Below are 19,569 nucleotides of genomic sequence, written 5' to 3' on the forward strand. Positions count from 1 at the left end.
TGTGTCACTAGAAGAATCCACTTGGATAACCATGTGAGTAGAAAATTAATTTTCAGAAGCGGTTGATTGAGATTGATCATTTCGTTTTACATTTTTTATTCCGATGTACCCTAAGTATTAGACTTTTTCTGTTACATGTACAGAAACGAAAATATTAACATTTACAGGTTGAATTTTGGTGTTTACTTTAGAGTTCAGATAAATGACTAATAGTCTATGCTGACAGTTTGTGAATTCAGAGTAAGTTATTGTTTCCTTCACCTGACAGTGCCAGTCATTTTGTATCATAGGATCATTTGCCCCAAGGCTCTGCCCCTCCTCCCCTCCTTCACCACGCCTCGCCTTGTGGCAGGCCCCAGCCTCATCTATGCCTGTGGTCCAGCTCTCGCCGTCTGTCCCACCCAGCTGTCTATTGACCAGTTCTCCTTGGTATTGAAGGCTGGTTGTCACCCTGTGGTACCCAGTACTTCCTGTCTAGCTACCTGAGCTTGTTTCTTCCTTCTCCTTAAGGGGAGTACCTTTCCTTGTAGTCAGACCCCAACCTGCCCGAGCTAGTCAATTCGGATTTACCACAGAGTGGAGAGGATTCCAGCCAGAGAAATTGGTCTTGGGATTTTTAAAAGATACTTTCATGTAGGCATTTTAAATCAAGTGTCTGTGAGTAGAATTAGACTTTATAACATCTTATTTAGAAACAAGCTTCAAAAATATTCTCTTCCAGCCTCCCCCTCAAACAAACACTCTTATTTGGCATAAAAATTTTACAAGCCAAAATCAAATAATGCCAATAAAATATGAAGAGCTAGCTGCAAGTTAGCATAGTCAATTCTGCTCATTTTGAGTTATGCCCAGTTAAAATAGAAATTAGGATTTATGGAAATAACTTAGATTTATAAATACAGTAATTGGTTTTGAAAATGTATCCAAAGATGTCAACTAGAGAATCGGTGGACTCAATAATTGCTGTAAAAAGGATGCACAGAAGAAAACGTTAGCTCTTGAATGAATTTAGACTCAATTTTTAACCGAAGAAGGTGTTACAGAGGTTTATCCTTAAATTTATAGGTATTTAGACAGGCGAGAGGAGGCCAGGAAAATAGACACGAAGCTAATCAGCTCATTACTTAATACGGCCCATGTGAGAATGCTTTAGCCCTCCATGATGAAATCTTTGATGCTTCAAGGTCAAGGTAGCATATGTGTATGACAGACTCTTGAATGAGTAGCCACATTTTAATATCCATGATCAGATATAAGTCAGTCTTCTTGTTGGTGAGTTTTGGTACTACAAACTGGAACCATAACACCTTTTTGTATGGCAAATTCAGACCCAAAATGCTCTTTACTGGTTATATCATTCAATTTTGTTGTAACTTTGCCTATTATAAGCATTGGGAATCTCTCAAGTAATATTTGTTGAGTATAATTTATTTTTTATGGTTTGTTTTTAAAGCAGGAAAATGTGGATAGTCACTGAGGCCTTTTTTCCATAGAAGTGTTTTTATAATCAAGACAGCCGCCTAGCAGAACTTAGATTCTCTTTCTATCTGTACACTTCTTAGTGAAAGGATTCCAATGAAATAGCAATTCATGTAGAAGCCAAATGTGTGTAATGAAAGTAATCAGTACTTAGAAATCAAGATTCTATTCAATTTTTTTCTTCCTAATACCAAAAAAGAGGGAAATGTTAAAGTAGTTGGAAGTTAAGACTTTGCTGGCTGGTATGTAGTCCTTACTGTGATGATCATTGACACCATTTTTTTCTTCCTCCAGGTTTTTAGCAGAATACCACGATGACTTCTTCCCAGAGTCTGCCTATGTCGCTGCCTGTGAGGCACACTACAGCACCAAGAACCCAAGGGCAACGTATTAAAGGTTTAAAATTTAAAGATTTTAAACCTTATTAAACTTACTATAGTTTGTTCTGGAAGAAGAGCTTCTCCGGCTACCTTTGAGTTCTAGGTTCCCAGTGAAGAATTAGAATATGGCTGGTCTTCTTTACAGATACCACCCACTCTTGGGGTGTTCTGGCAGAGTGGGTCTATTTCCTACGTTGCTCACATATTGTACTTATTTCTGTTAAGGATTACTTCTTAGGTGCCTGAACAGCCTCCAACATCTGACCCTTGCCACTGTTCACATCATCTGTAATAGTGGGAAGAGAGGAGCTGTGTTCACATTGAAATACTCATGAAAATGTGTGGTTAGGCTGTTTTTGGTTGATGCTAGTGTTATTTGTTAGCAATGACCACATTTCCTAGTTCCTTGTTAGCAGTAAGCAAAATTGTTTTTCAAATTTATTTTATTCTTGCAATGAATCCTGCCCAGTGAATTTTAGTTTTGTTTAGAAACCACAAAATAGTGCTAAAATCTTTTGGACTTTGATGTTGATATTGATGGCACAATTAATTGTGCAGCTATACATCTGCTTGTTAGGGTTCCTTTTTTGTAAAACCTTATTTTTGGTGATCTAACTAAAGCGTTGCTGATGTTGTTGGAAATTTTACAGCTATAGTTTGTTGTGTAATGTTATGGTTCCCTTTCTGTAAAACCTTACTTTTGGTAATCGAAATAAAGCATTGCCTGTCTTATTGGACAGAACCAGGAGAGTTTTCCCTCCGGCCTTGGACTCTTCTCTTTATATATTGCAGAGGAACAGTAAGGTAACTTCTTGACTCATAACTTTTTGTTTGTTTTCCCTTTGTGCCTTTTTGTGAAGGCCTTTTGTTTTCCTTTCCTTCTTTGATTTTTGTCTCACTTGGTGGCTTGCCTACAAGGTGGTTACTGGAAGTTGGTATGGCTCTTCATTGTCTTCTTGCCATTCTCTGGGCTGGTCTGGGGCAGTGAATTTATCGTCCTCTATCATTACTAGCTGATGGTCTCAGAAGTCACCCTTCTAATCTTCTTCTTGGTCTCTCACATACCTCCTCACTCCTCTGTTCCCCGGGATGTTTTAGAAAGTTGTAACTCAATTGAAATGATACCAGTATCAGATAAACCTTGAATAGAGCGCTACCTTTTCTTACAGCTCAGCTCAGTTGATTTTAACTTCCAAAGATCACTGGTTATGAACAACAAGGGCCACAGGGAGTTTTTTTTCTTAATGTGTGTATGGTTCCAGCAAAGAGATTTCACCATACATTGACCAGTAAGACTCAGAACCTCTAAATCACAGGAGACCTCTTAGTACACTTGTTAAGTACAATGGTTTTTTAGTGTCTAATTAGGAGCAGCATTTGGATTTTTGCTAGGTGTCATCTCCATTTGGTTCATGCAATGCCTGTTTCAACCTGGTTCACCTGCAGTGTGCTCTGAATTATTTAAAAAATGAATAGTAATTATTCATGGCCTGGAAAAGAAAACAAATATTTGCCCTTACAAGAGTCTGCTTGTTGAATGTCCCCAGTGAAATGAACATGCACTGTCTCTTGGAACATTTATATAGTTATACACCTTGAGTTTACAATTAATTCATTTTCTAATAATGAAAAATTATTTTCTTACCCCAAAGGCATTTCTTAATTACAACTTCCCTTAAGCTGATGATTTGCAGCTTAGGTTGATTTAAATGTTTAAAATATGTTCCTTTATTGTATAATGCTAATAATTTTTCAGATAATTGATAAGTTAAATCTGTGATTTAAATGTCTAAACCATCTTAATAAAATTACATTCTCTGATACAGATTAAACATGGTGGCGTGAGAGAAGAGACAGAAGCTTCCTCCTAAAACTGGATACAATTAGAAAATATAGTTGGTGCAACTAATCCTGAGAGAGCAACAGGAAAGAGGATGGTGCCAGACTGCATACACCTGGAGAAAAGAGCAGACCTCATGGAACGGGGTAACGTACCAGCGCAACTGCTCCGCGGGACCCAAGTCCTTCCCCCACCCCAGCTCACCGGTGGGAGGAAGAGAAACTGAGCAGGGAGGGAGTGGAAGGCTTAGGACTGCTGAATACCTAGCTCCAGAGATCTGCGCTGGAAGCACAAACCTACATTTCATGATGCTTTCATCATATTCTTCTGATTACGGGGTTGGAAAGCTGGGATAGGCAGAATTCCTGGGGAGATTGGGATCCCGGCCACTTGTGGAAAGCAGGGATCCATATCCGGCTGCCCTGGGACAACAGCTTATACCTGTGTGCTCAGCCCACTAGTTCAGGCAGTGCAGACAGGCACAGCAGCCGGGAAGCGGGGAACAGCTCTTTCCTCCCCCTAGGCACCAATACCATTCCCCTGTGACCCCCAACATTGCTTCAGGGGCTGAGCAGCTCCAGAATAGAGTTTCTGGACACTAGAGGGCGCCATATACAAATATGAAACGCCAAAGAAACCTGGTCCAGAGTAAAATTATTAATACAACTCCCAAGAAAGATTTAAATGATATGGACCTTTTGACTCTTCCTGAAAGGCAGTTCAAAATAAGAATCATCAACATGCTAATGGAGGTATGGAAAGACATCCAAGAACTCAGGAATGAATTCAGGTAGGAGATCCAATCGTTGAAGAGCATGATGGAGGGTACTAAAAGCCGGTTGGATAAGATGGAGGAGAGGATAAGTGAAATAGAAACTAGAGAAGAGGAACAAAAAAGCTGAGGCACAGAGAGAAAAAAGGATCTCTAAGAAAGAAAGAATATTGATAGAACTGTGTGACCAATCCAAACGGAACAATATTCGCAGTATAGGGATACCAGAAGAAGAAGAGAAAGAGAAAGGGATAGAAAGTGTCTTTGAGGAGGTAGTTGCTGAAAACTTCCCCAATCTGGGGAAGGAGATAGTCTCTCAGGCCATGGAGATCCACAGATCTCCCAACACAAGGGACCCAAAGAAGACAACACCAAGACACATAGTAATTAAAATGGAAAAGATCAAGGATAAGGACAGACTGTTAAAAGCAGCCAGAGACAGAAATAAGATCACATACAAAGGAAAGCCCATCAGGCTAACATCAGACTTCTCAGCAGAAACCTTACAGGCCAGAAGGGAGTGGCATGATGTATTTAACGCCATGAAGCAGAAGGGCCTGGAACCAAGATTACTTTATCCAGCAAGATTATCATTTAAATTTGAAGGAGGGATTAAAAAATTTCCAGATAAGCAAAAGCTGAGAAAATTTACCTTCCACAAACGATCTCTACAGCCTATTTTGGAGAGACTGCTGTAGATGGAAGTGCTCCTAAGGTTGAACAGCTGTCACCAGAGGTAATAAAACCAAAGTAAAGAAAGTAGAACAGCTAATTACTAAGCAAATGCAAAATTAAATTAACTATCCCCAAAGTCAATCAAGGGATAGACAAAAAGTACAAAATATGATACCTAATATATAAAGAACGGAGGAGGAAGAAAAAGGAGGAGAAACAGAAAAGAACCTTTAGATTGTGTTTGTAACAGCATACTAAGTGAGTGAAGTTAGACTCTTAGATAGTAAGGAAATTAACCTTGAACCTTTGGTAACCACAAATCTAAAGCCTGAAATGGCAATAAGTACATACCTATCAATAATCACACTAAATGTAAATGGACTGAATGCACCAATCAAAAGACATAGAGTCACTGAATGGATAAAAAAACAAGACCCATCTATATGCTGCTTACAAGAGACTCACCTCAAACCCAAAGACATGCACAGACCAAAAGTCAAGGGATGGAAAAACATATTTCAGGCAAACAACAGGGAGAAAAAAGCAGGTGTTGCAGTACTAGTATCAGACAAAATAGACTTCAAAACAAAGAAAGTAACAAGAGATAAAGAAGGATATTACATAATGATAAAGGGCTCAGTCCAACAAGAGGATATAACCATTATAAATATATATGCACCCAACACAGGAGCACCAGCATATGTGAAACAAATACTAACAGAACTAAAGGAGGAAATAGAATGCAATGCATTCATTTTAGGAGACTTCAACACACCACTCACTCCAAAGGACAGATCCACCAGACAGAAAATAAGTAAGGACACAGAGGCACTGAACAACACACTAGAACAGATGGACCTAATAGACATCATCTATAGAACTTTACACCCAAAAGCAAAAGGATACACATTCTTCTCAAGTGCACATGGAACATTTTCCAGAATAGACCACATACTAGGCCACAAAAAGATCCTCAGTAAATTCCAAAAGATTGAAATCCTACCAACCAACTTTTCAGACCACAGAGGTATAAAACCAGAAAGAAATTGTACCAAGAAAGCAAGAAGGCTCACAAACACATGAAGGCTTAATAACACACTTCTAAATAGTCAGTGGATCAACGACCAAATTAAAATGGAGATTCAGCAGTATATGGAAATAAATGACAACAACAACACAAAGCCCCAACTTCTGTGGGACGCAGTGAAAGCAGTCTTAAGAGGAAAGTATATAGCAATCCAGGCATATTTAAAGAAGGAAGAACAAACCCAAATGAATAGTCTAATGTCACAATTATCAAAATTGGAAAAAGAAGAACAAATGAGGCCTAAAGTCAGCAGAAGGAGGGACATAATAAAGATCAGAGAAGAAATAAATAAAATTGAGAGGAGTTAAACAATAGGAAAAATCAATGAAACCAAGAGCTGGTTCTTTGAGAAAATAAACAAAATAGATACACCTCTAGCCAGACTTATTAAGAGAAAAAGAGAATCAACATACATCAACAGAATCAGAAACAAGAAAAGAAACCTCATGACGGACCCCAGAGAAATACAAAGAATTATTAGAGACTGCCATGAAAACCTATATGCTAACAAGCTGGAAAACCTAGAAGAAATAGACAGCTTCCTAGAAAAATACAACCTCCCAAGACTGACCAAGGAAGAAACAAAAAATCTAAACAAACCAATTACCAGCAAGGAAATTAAAGTAGTAATCAAAAAACTACCCAAGAACAAAATCCCCGGGTCAGATGGATTTACCTCAGAATTTTATCAGACATACAGAGAAGACATAATACCCATTCTCCTTAAAGTTTTCCAAAAAATAGAAAAGGAGGGAATACTCCCAAACTCATTCTATGAAGCCAACATCACCCTAATACCAAAACTAGGCAAAGACCTCACCAAAGTAGAAAATTACAGACCAATATCCCTGATGAACATAGATGCAAAAATACTCAACAAAATATTAGCAAACCGAATTCAAAAGTACATCAAAAGGATCATACCCCACGACCAAGTGGGATTCATCCCAGGGATGCAAGGATGGTACAACATTCGAAAATCCATCAACATCATCCACCATATAAACAAAAAGAAGGACAAAAAACATAATCATCTCCATATATGCTGAAAACGCATTCAACAAAATTCAACATCCATTCATGATAAAAACTCAACAAAATGGGTATAGAGGGCAAGTAGCTCAACATAATAAAGGCCATATATGATAAACCCACAGCCAACATCATACTGAACGCTGAAAAGCTGAAGGCTTTTCCTCTGAGATCGGGAAAAAGACAGGGATGTCCACTCTCCCCACTGTTATTCAACATAGTACTGGAGGTCCTAGCCACGGCAATTAGACAAAACAGAGAAATACAGGGAATCCAAATTGGTAAAGAAGTTAAACTGTCACTATTTGCAGATGACATGATATTGTACATAAAAAACCCTAAAGACTCCACTCAAAACTACTGGAACTGATATTGGAATACAGCAAAGTTACAGGATACAAAATTAACACACAGAAATCTGTGGCTTTCCTATACACTAACAATGAGCTAATGGAAAGAGAAATCAGGAAAACAATTCCATTCACAATTGCATCAAAGAATAAAATACTTAGGAATAAACCTAACCAAGAAAGTAAAAGACCTATACCCTGAAAAGTATAAGACACTCTTAAGAGAAATTAAAGAGGACTCTAACAAATGGAAACTCATCCAATGTTCTTGGCTAGGAAGAATTAATATCATCAAAATGGCCATCCGGTCCAAAGCAATACACAGATTTGATGCAATTCCTATCAAATTACCAACAACCTTCTTCAACAAACTGTAACAAATAGTTCAAAAATTCATATGGAAACACCAAAGACCCCGAATAGCCAAAGCAATCCTGAGAAGGAAGAATAAAGTGGGGGGGATCTCACTCCCCAACATCAAGCTCTCCTACAAAGCCACAGTAATCAAGACAGTTTGGTACTGGCACAAGAACAGAGCCACAGACTAGTGGAACAGAATAGAGACTCCAAACATTAACCCAAGCATATATTGTCAATTAATATTTGATAAAGGAGCCATGGACATACAATGGGGAAATGACAGTCTTTTCAACAGATGGAGCTGGCAAAACTGGACAGCTACATGTAGGAGAATGAAACTGGATCACTGTCTAACCCCATACAGAAAAGTAAATTTGAAATGGATCAAAGACCTGAATATAAGTCATGAAACCATAAAACTCTTAGAACAAAACATAGGCAAAAATCTCTTGGACATAAACTTGAGTAACTTGTTCATGAACATATCTCCCTGGGCAAGGGACACAAAAGCAAAAATGAACAAGTGGGACTATATCAAGCTGAAAAGCTTCTGTACAGCAAAGGACACCATCAATAGAACAAGATGGTATCCTACAGTATGGGAGAATATATTCATAAATGACAGATCCGAAAAATGTTTGACATCCAAAATATATAAAGAGCTCACGCACCTCAACAAACAAAAAGCAAATAATCCAATTTAAAAATGGTCCGAGGAACTGAACAGACTGTTCTCTAAAGAAGAAATTCAGATGGCCAATAGACACATGAAAAGATGCTCCACATCGCTAGTCATCAGAGAAATGCAAATTAAAACCACAGTGAGATATCACCTCACACCAATAAGGATGGCCACCATCCAAAAGACAGACAACAACAACTGTTGGCGAGGTTGTGGAGATAGGGGAACCCTCCTACACCGCTGGTGGGAATGTAAATTAGTTCAACCATTGTGGAAAGTAGTTCAACCATTGTGGAAAGCAGTATGGAGGTTCCTCAAAAAGCTCAAAATAGAAATACCATTTGACCCAGGTATTCCACTTCTAGGAATTTATCCTAAGAATGAAGCAGCCCAGTTTGAAAAAGACAGTGCACCCCTATGTTTATTGCTGCACTATTTACAATAGCCAAGAAATGGAAGCAACCTAAGTGTCCATCAGTAGATGAATGGATAAAGACGATGTGGTACATATACACAATGGAATATTATTCAGCCATAAGAAGAAAACAAATCCTACCATTTGCAACAACATGGATTGAGCTAGAACGTATTATGCTCAGTAAAATAAGCCAGGTGGAGAAAGACAAGTACCAAATGATTTCACTCATATGTGGAGTATAAGAACAAAGGAAAACTGAAGGAACAAAACAGCAGCAGAATCACAGAACCCAAGAATGGACTAATAGTTACCAAAGGGAAAGGGACTGGGGCGGATGGGTGGAGAGGGAGGGACAAGGGTGGGGAAAAAGAAAGGGGGTATTACGATTCGGATGTATAATGTGGGGGTGCATAAGGAGGGCTGTGCAACACAGAAGACAAGTAGTGATTCTACAGCATCTTACGACGCTGATGGACAGTGACTGTAATGGGGTTTGTGGGGGGGACTTGGTGAAGGGGGGAGTCTAGTAAACATAATGTTCTTCATGTAATTATAGATTAATGATAACAAAATGAATTTTAAAAAAATTAAAAAAAAATACATTATTCTCCTTTTGTCAATTTTTAAATTACCTATACTACCAGACCTTGCAGTTAAGTATCATATTCATTGTGTTAATTTTCCCTTTTTAGTCATTTAAAGGTATATTAAAAATATTTCAATAACTTGTGTATCAGAACCTTATACTAGGACTTTGAGAAGTTCACACGAGAACAAAACATTTCTGAACAGAAGTAGATTATAAATCATAGTGTACACAAAAAAGAAAAATTTATCAGTTTATAAAAGTTGACCTCCATCATGTTATTAACTCTAAATATTTGAGGAAGTACAGTTACCTGGTTTGGCCATTATTTTTTTAATAACTCAGGAGCCTCTGCCCTTTAATAGTTAGTTTGTCAATGGTAAGTTTATCAGAATATTTATTTACAGCCACCTACTGTGGTGGCTCAAACTGTTGGGTATTGGAAAGATAAGGATAAATAAGCCATGGTCCTTGGTAGGGGAAGACACTTCAGAGAATTTCTACAGCCAGAGACCATTACTTTAACTACCAAGTTCTACATTAAGTGTGTTGCTTTAACCAGTTCTTAATTTTAAAAAATATAATGTAACCATAAATGGTAACATTTTCCAGAATTACCCTTCCAATTATCAAAAGTGGATAATTCTACTCTTAACTGGTGTGTGGATGTCAATTTAGATAGGTTTGATTATTTTCACGAGATATAAAATATGACAAGATGGTGTTAAGGGACTTGATACCCATTGTGAAAGGGAATTTCAACAGATAAAATCTGTATCTTGGGGAAATCATGCTTACCTCCCAATGAGGTAAGATTCCTCAATAAACCAACTTAAGTTTTTTAAGCAATGAAATTAGACACACCTTTTCATTCTAACTTCTGCTTATCTTATGCTTGAGCCAGATCCTTCCAGATGTTCATTTGGGACAAATCCTTAGTGCATATTTAAGCTAATAGGACTGTGTTGTTTTATCTAAAAAACAGTAAACAGTGCCCTCCTAGTAAAAAGACAGAGAATGCTACCCTCTGCCCTTCTCTTCCCTGAAATACATCTTCTAAACTATGAGTGAATTTGTAAATGGCCATTTCTTTGCTTCAGCTTTCCCTCTGGTGTAAATAGTGGGACCAAGGAGCAGAATGTAAGTCCCCTGTGGATGTCTGCTGGGCCTGGGAAGATATGCTCAGCCAGTTACCCTCCCTCTGCATGTTGACTGGAGTACCGACTAGGAAGCTGGCCCAGGTCATCTTTTCAAAGTTACATGTGTGGCCAGTGTACTTCATGCATCAAAAGCATACATATTACATGTGTCCTCATATAGCAAGGAATATAGTTAAAATAAATGGATGAATAAGCAAGTGTTCATGTGTTACTGAATCAAGGCAAAGATTTCTGAAGATGAAAGGGAAAAGAAAAGCAATGAAGGATCTGCTTCAGAAAAAGAGAAGAATTGGGACATTTTTGCTGGGTGACATGCAGTGTGCGCCTCCCTTTCAACTCTGCAGGAGACATCTGCCAGTGTCAACCATTCACTGAACACTTGAGATGGAGTTGTGTTTTTGACCTTTGGTGGAGATGGGTTGTCTGGCTGAGACTGGCCTCCAGGCAGGTGAGGAAAGAGCAGGGACATCCCAGGAGGTGGTAACATCTGGCTCATATGTCTTTTCACCCATTAAAAGGGTTCCAGGAGAAGGCCGACACAAAAGGCCACATACTCTATGATCCATTTATATGAAGTGTCCAGAAAGATCAGTGGTTGTCAGAGAACGGGGAGAGGAGGGAATTGGAACTGACTGCTAATAGGTCTGATGTCTACAGGATGACAGAGATTTCTGGAATTAGACAGTAATGACTATTGTACCAATCTACGAATTTACCAAAACCCACAGAATTGTAGTTTTCAAAAGTGAATTTTATGGTATATGAACTACATCTTAGTTGAAACAGGGAGATTTAGGGATTAGCTATGCCTGAAACTCAAGGAAAATACACTGGGAAAACCCAGTTTTGAGAACTGAAAGGCTGTTTGATCCACTATGCTGGCATGGCTTCTTGCATGCATCATTGCCCAAGTCAGGCCAAGGTTCCTTTTCTCACTCTCCTGAACTCATGCTTCATCTCAAGTTCCAAAAGCCCAGTGCCGTGCCTTCCTACAATTCCCTCTTGAGCAAATATGGAGTTGACAGATCTTCAAACTTCTTTGAATTCCAACTTCCTCTGCATAGTAGGGCATAAGGAATATAGGTATACACTGATAAATGGTATCAGCAAACAAGGTTAATAAACAAATTAGTGACAGCAAAAATAACATGAATTAAGAATAATGCAAACCATAGCCAGTTCATCTTTACAAGCCTTCGTGTTTTGGAATTTCTTTGCAACATCAATCTTCATCCTTACAGAAGATCGTGAAAAATCATACATAGTAAAATGCTCAACTGTGTTTTTCTGTTGATTTGTACTTTTCTCACTCATATTTACTTTCAGTGAAATGATGTAATAAGTCATTTTGGAGATTTGCTGTGGCACAAGGTAAATTATTCCAGCCTTTAAGTGGTATTTACTGCTCAGTCTTCACCATTGTAAACATGGCTTTTAAGACAATTTCAGGTCATCTATTAGTTGTCTAATATTAGTTGTTTCAGCCTCTATTAGTTGTCCCTTATTATCCAGAAAATTATTTGGAATGAGATGATTTTGATCTGTATAGAAACACACCTATTAGTGTCAGAGGATGGGGGCTGTTGAAATGTGTTCAGGCAGTACATAAAACAGCCTGAAGGTGAAAATGCTCTATTGGAGGGAAAACCTAGTAAGATTTTATTTTGATACATAATAGTTCATCTTGTATATTCTGTAGCACATAAAGCCTGACGAATCACAGCATTGAAGCCCTTTGTTAATGTGGTCTATGAGAAGCCGTGGTGTTGTACATGGATTGAAAAATGTTTCTAAATCTTCACACACACACACACACACACACACACACATACACCATGTCCCTGTCTCTAACCTTTGAAATATGAATTTGCTGCTTCTCTTAATCAAGAGGTAGGGTCTATTTTCCTTCCCCTTGAATTTGGTCTGACTTTTTTCTCTTTCTTGTGTTGAGGGCTGATTTTCAATAGATCACAGCGAGGGAGCTGTTTTGTTACGTATGACACCCTGACTGGTCTGGCTTTGGGACTTGGCTTTGGCCAGGAAAGTATGGCATAAGTGATTCACTTCCCCTCTCTCTCTCTGAGCTTTACTGAGCTGTAACAAGCTAGGGCTAACTTGACAGATGGTAAGAGAGGCATTGCCCAGTTAGTCTCATCATCCAGCCAACAACCAGCTGACTGCCCAACATGTGAGTGAAACCCTTGTAGACCGAGCAACCCCAGCCTACCTACCAGCCCACCACAGATGCATGGATGAGCCGATCAAACTCTGCCAAGCATAGCCTAGGTTAGTGGACCCACCCATATATTGTTGATCAATAATAAAAGTTTATTGCATTAAGCCACTGCATTTGGGGGTGGTTTGTTATGCAGCAATAGTTGACATCACAATGTGTCTCTGTGGTATATGTTTTCCACCATATCTATGGAAAAGCTCAAACTTCATTGCCTTGGTTGAAATTGCTGAAGTTCTGACAGCCGTAGTTTTTGAACCAAGGGAACATGTACGTACCTGCTCCTGCTCAGGTAACGAGAAAGAAAAAACAGACAGAGACGGCTATACATGTTTGGGATCTTGTAGCTAGCACACATGGGTTTTATTCTGTAAGAAGTTTAAAGTTTGCAGAAAACTATAAAGGAGATTATGAAATATATTTTCATAACAAAATTAAAGACTATTACTATTTTGAAATATTTGTTTCCAGCCACTGTTTTAAAAAGAAATAAAACATATTGGATTTGTTGAAAATTCCGTTCACCATTACCTGGATCTCAGTGCCCTGTCCTTTTCTCAGAGGCAATAATCCCCTAAGTCTGGTGTAGTGTGGACTCACTGCATTCATGGCACTTATTTTTTGGTATATATGTAGATGCATATTTACACATACATACATATGTATAATATATACATATATTATGTACATATACCTAACGACCTCAATTTGTGTTTTTACATATACACACATTTATTTTAATCCTTTTAACTGCTAGGAGCCTATCACATGCATATAAGTCCCTCACCATCTTTGGACATTCAGGTAACTTCCAAGTTACTAATAGTGCTGCAAACAACTGCATTGTACATGGTGTCTTGTATTCAAATGCCAGTCTTTCTTTAGATTGTATACCCCACAATGGCTGGATGGTCAGACACATGCTTTTTCACACTTTCTAGAGTCTAAGGTTACATTAGACAGTGACCTGGCTTTACAAGAGTTCCTGGTGGTAAGTTTCAGGGCAGTTGTCTGGTAGGACCAATTTATAACAGAGAACCAGAAGAAAAACTGGAGGAAATGAAATATCTTTGAAATATCCACATTACCTCATCTCACAGTCGCCCCTTATCCCAGTGCTTTTATGTGGTATTGGGATTGCTATGTGGTGGTATCATAGATATCAGACATTTTAAAATGAACAACTTTACAGGGGTGAAAAGCAGGATAGGAGGTGATGGTCTGTTACTTTGCTAACTAACTGGTTTCCAGGGCAGCTATTAATGACATTATGGAAAGGAGTTGATTGGTCATCCAAAGACTACTTCAAATATTGTGTTGAATGGGGCAAACATACCACATTACATAATTTCTGAGGGGTCACAGGTTCATTATTCAGTAAGGAAAACCAGTTCCTTTGGTTTTCTCAAATTCAGAGATCAAATTTAAAAACCTGCATTTTACCATACCAAGACATGATATGGTAAACATGCCATGGTATGATCAAGGTTAGGTCAAACAATATTTTCTCTGTAAACAGGAAAAAGATCACTGGTTGCTTAAGCAGTAAGTAGCTACATGTTCTTATATTTTACACATCCCCTGTCAAAAGTGAATTAGTACACAGGAGCCTGTCCTCATAATAAGTGTTCTTCTCAACAAATTGCATGTACCCTTTGTCCTTTGTGTTCAGTCCAAACGAGCTGATCATAACAGAATGATGTCAACATCACCTCATTGCATTCAGTGTGTAACCATATCCGAGAGCTGCCTCAGGTTTTTCGATTTATGTCAGGTTACATTATTGATGCTCTGTAATGCATCTGCTCTTAGTTTACAATTCTTATGACTGGTGATAAGAATTGCTGGTTTGTAGATGTAATACTCTATCATGCATTTTGTATAGAAAAATGAGGAGAAATATACCTATTAGAAAACTACATCCTTGTCCTCAAACTTTCCAAGTTAGATCAATCAGAAAATCCTGATTAAAGCTTGTAATGAAATAACACGAATGAAGAAAACTGCTTGCTCCCAGAGGAACATCTAATGCTAATTTTTTAGTTCGATCCTTTAAGATTTTGGAACCAAGCCTCTGGTTTTGGAAATATCCAGCATATTTTGTAAGCTTGATGGAAATCGCACAAAGAGATTTCAGGTGTTGCCAGTTTCTCAGTGGTTAGCTAGCCGCTCCAAACCCACCGCTTTCTGCTGTGCTCTGGTTTTGTGAATATGGGACTGCAAACCACGTTTGTATGCGGGCGTGCTTCCTGTTCCTGCCGGCAGAGGGCACTGGAGAGGGAAGGTAGAGGAAGGGAGCAGGGGCTTCATCTTGACTGTCCCGGATGCTGGGGCCCCCGGGCCGGCGGCAGCAGCTGGCTGCAACCTGCACCTTCTCTCGGCACTTCCAGAAGCAGCCCCTCCCGGAAGCCCTCCGCTGAACCCCGGGTCCCAGCAGCCGCCGGCCAGCAGCGCTCCCTCTGCTGCAGGTATCCCCTAGTATAAACATTGTTCAAGTTCTCCATATACTTGGCCAAACTGCTCTCCCGTCGAATTCTTGCGGTTTACACTCTCACCGGTTCTGTGTGAAGATGCTTCTGAAAAGTCCCCTCCCGCGCAATGATTGTTGTTAATTAACCCATCGTTGTCTTTCACTGATGTTTACATTTAACTCTTGAATTCAGCGGTTCCCACGTGGCTAGTGGAGACTGAGTGGTTGCGACAGAGACTAAGGCCCATAAAGCCTAAAATATGTATTATCCAGTCCCTTACGGATAAAGTTTGCCAAGCCTGATCTAGATTTTCAAATACCTGACCGTTGTGCCTGCCCTTTTTTGACATTTGCAGAGCTATTTTTCAGTAGCTGTTATTCAAGTCCATTTTAACACTCAGAATTTCTTTGGGAAGCATTTTCCACCTTTTTTTATTGATTATATTTCTCAAAGGTAATCACCTTTATGTTTTCTTTCTTTCCCCCAATAATTTTTCTCTTGGGTTTACAAATAATGCTGTACTTATCTGCGTTCTCATATACTTACTTTCATGCTTTAATTATTTTCTTCACTGCATTTAAAAACCATTTTCTAAAAATGTTAAGGTGGTTGTTATTACTCTTATCAAACCAACAACCCACCCTCATGTCTTTTAAAATCACGTGGTACACATTGGCAGTCTCCCCCCCACCCCGCAAAACAACAAGCTAAAAGCTGAAAAGCACAGGCACATCAAAGCAGTTAAAAAGTAGGGGAAAATACTCATCGTCACACTGCCACAGCTAGTTGCTATAATCATTTTGGAGTTTTTTCGTCTTAGTCTACTCTTTGACGCACATGTGTTTCAATGGTTTGTTGAAGTCACCCTGTTTTTTTGAGATTTCAATTAAATCTTCCTGAGCCCCCTTTTACACACTCCATGGGAAATCAAATCCCCTGCTCCAGGTTTCTGTGACTCCCACGGGACTTTTATTCATTTCTGTATCAATTTCGTCCTTCATTGCCTTCCTCTCCTTAACCATTGTTTCTTTTCTCCTGAGTAGTAAAATGCTCAGTATTTATCAACTTTGATCCTTTTATCATCACTCAATTATACGTCACCTCTCATCAGCCGACTTGAATTCAACAATTACGTTCTTGGTTTCCCCGAAGTCTTTTTTTCTCTTGACTTGTTTCCTGTTTAAGAAGACAGGTAGAACGGGGGAAAACGCTTTCTTGAAAGAGAAGATTCTGAAACCCCTGACACTGAGATGGTGAGTTTAAAAAAAAAAAACCTTTCCAGAGTATGATGGCATTTTGTGTATTATTGCTATTGCCAGGTCATTTTGCTCTTTCTTAGATGGCTCTCCATCTCTTACATTTACTTTAGGAGAGACATTTTTTATCCAACCGTCTCGCACTGCCATTTGAACAGAATGATGTTTTTTTGCTTGTAAGACATAAAAGAAGATGATGGAGTTGGCTTATTTTAGAAATATTTTTAAATAATGAAAGAAAATTTGAAATGCTAACCGGGACGTCAGAGCCTTAAACTGAGTTCATTTGTTGCTGCAAAATGACAAAGCTTGGTGGTTTAAAACAACAGCGATTTCTTCTTAGCACCCTGTCTGGTGCCTAGACGGAGCTAGGCAGTTCGGCTCCACGTGGTGTTGGTTGTGGCCATTCCTGTGGCTTCATTCAGCTGGCATGGGATGTCCAAGAGGCCTCACTCAAGACTGGCACCTCAGCTGGGGTGCCTGCTATGTGTGGGGACTGGTGGGGCCTCTGTCTGCAGAGAAGGTAGACTTTCCACATGGTGATGCAGAGCGCCGAGTGCAAAGCAAGAGCCTTCAGGCATCTTCTGACATATTGCGCTCTCAGAGCAAGTCACTGGGCCACCCCAGATTCAAGAAGGCAGAAAACAAAACAAACTCCATGTCTCCGTGGGGAGAGCAGAATGCAACACCTATTTACAGATGATCTACCAAAACTTAATGTAAATCCCATTAATTACTTTCAGGAAAACAACACACTAGATACTGAAATTTGACATATCTGGTGTTTAATGTGCCATAGGTATAGTGAAGATAAATAATTAAATGTCTAGTGCATTGGTGGGCAAAGGGCCAGATGGTAAATAATTTAGGCTTTGTGGGCCATACAGTCTGTGCAGCAACAACTGAGCCTCTTGCTAGTTAGTACAGGGTAAAAGTGGCCTCAGACGAACAGGTAGGGCTGGGTTCCCACACAACGCTCTGTACAAAAAACAGGTGGCGGGCAGGGCTGTCCTGTGGGCTGTAGTTTGCTGCCCCTTGGTCTAGAGAAATAGTGCTTTCCCTGCATTCTAAAGGAATTTAAAATTAATTATGTAGGAAGGAGATTTTAGATTCTAACCCACATAAACTATCTGAAAACACTAAAGTTGATACAATAATGAACATACAGTGAGCTTGTACTTGTTTGTGTATCATTAACATCACCCCATGCTGATGGCATTAAGCATCATGCATGGAGTCTATTATGGAGAGTGATGCACAGCGGCACATGATTTTTTCCTTACTTGACGCCATTGCCTTTAAGATTCTATAAAATCACTTACTGTCCTCAGAGAAGGGATATCTGATCATGTGAAATCCTGTTTGGTAAGCAGAGGGCAAACAGTGGGATAGTTGCTATTTTCAAAATACATTTACTAGCTTTGTGTTCCCATGACCGCAAATATTTGAGTTCAGACATTCTTAATAATGAAGCAAAAGAAAGTCATGATTTCAAAAGCCTTGCGAGTGATTTTTTTTTTAACTTTTGCACTTTTCACCATCTCATATTTCATCCATGATACACTCGTGCTTTATGAAGTCATACTTTGGCTTTTTTTTCACATCACTGTGTGGGTGGAAATTGTGGAGAGTTTTTCATCAGGATGCCTACCATTTAAAAGTACAAGAGACCCCACGGAAAATAATTTCCATCCTCAGCACCAAAGATTCTTATGTGTTTTTATGTATGTGCATTATAGAAATCAAATATACCATTCTTCTCTTCACTTCTTTATGGCTTGTGTTAAATCCAAAAGAGAAGTATTTCTTTTTGAACTTACAATAGGGAGGCAAGCAATATGCAATCTATTAAAAAGTAAATGCTTGAAATGTTTTTATGAAACTGTAATGTAATACCTGAGAGTTGGGAGGGCTATTAATAAGTTGCAATCATATTAATAACCCTCCCAACTCTCAGATATTACATTACAGTTTCATTCTTAGTTAACATAGTTTATTTTCTACCTGCAAATGAGACACCAGAATTGGAAAGCATGCAGCCCACCGGGCCTTATTTTCCCAGGTACTGACTGCCTGTGTCGTCACATTTTCCAGCTTGCTACCTGGGCCAGGCTGTCACTGCCATAGGCTGCAGAGGGAGGGGCTTCAGGCCTAGTTTCAGGCCTATGGGGCAAAGGTTTGGAGAGAGGTGTGTGCCAACTGTGTGCTCAGAGTGGGTTGAGAAAACCCCTCCTGCCTGGAGAGTCGCTTTGACTGAGTGCCTGTTCTGTGAGTGTGAGGGTCTATTTAGCTTGTCTTGCGTATCCTCGTCTGGAGAGCGCATGCTTGACCAAAATGGCACTCGGCCTTGGTGGTGTCACGCAGACAACGCATGAGATGGTTGAGAGTGCAAGTGTACCCATCAGGGGAATAGCACTCGGTGCCGGATCTCCTACTGCCCCTGCCACAGGAAGTCTGCCTCCCCGCTCCTGTGCCCTCTACAAGTCTCCTCAGGAGCTGCCTGCCTCCAAATTGAAAGAAAAACAAATTGATTCCTTTCCTCCCACCTGTGTTTGGAAGTGGGTTTTGCCTTCCTCTTTGGCCCTTTCCAACTGATGCCTCCTTTGTATTGCATTTTCATCTCTTGACATTTCAACCCTAAGCATTCAGCCTGAGGACTGGCTCCTTCCCTCCAGTCTTGATGGGACCAGGCTTCAAGAACCCAGCTCCGAGCCTGGGTCTCTGGGTGGGGCCATTTTTCCTTCCTGCTCCCTTAAGGAAGAACAATCCATGGTGATGCACAGACTTT

The 19,569-nt window shown here is 39.5% G+C and overlaps 1 protein-coding gene across 5 annotated transcripts in view; it reads left to right on the plus strand.

The window, feature by feature from the left end:
* The window catches only part of MSL3 (MSL complex subunit 3), a 35,640-nt gene extending 22,056 nt beyond the window's left edge, over nt 1-13,584 (plus strand). For 2 of the 5 annotated variants that reach the window (XR_005060021.2, XM_037013502.2), the window contains 2 exons: nt 1,774-1,875; nt 3,686-10,751. Coding sequence is in view for 3 of the 5 variants with exons in the window: in XM_037013502.2 (XP_036869397.1) it covers nt 1,774-1,873 (100 nt within the window). In the remaining 2 variants the exon portion in view is untranslated. The other 3 variants (XR_012127243.1, XM_037013498.2, XM_037013499.2) reach the window with 3 other exon arrangements.
* Nucleotides 13,585-19,569: the final 5,985 nt, after the last annotated feature.

Source organism: Manis javanica, chromosome X (genome assembly GCF_040802235.1).
Source record: "Manis javanica isolate MJ-LG chromosome X, MJ_LKY, whole genome shotgun sequence".
Lineage (NCBI taxonomy): Eukaryota > Metazoa > Chordata > Mammalia > Pholidota > Manidae > Manis > Manis javanica.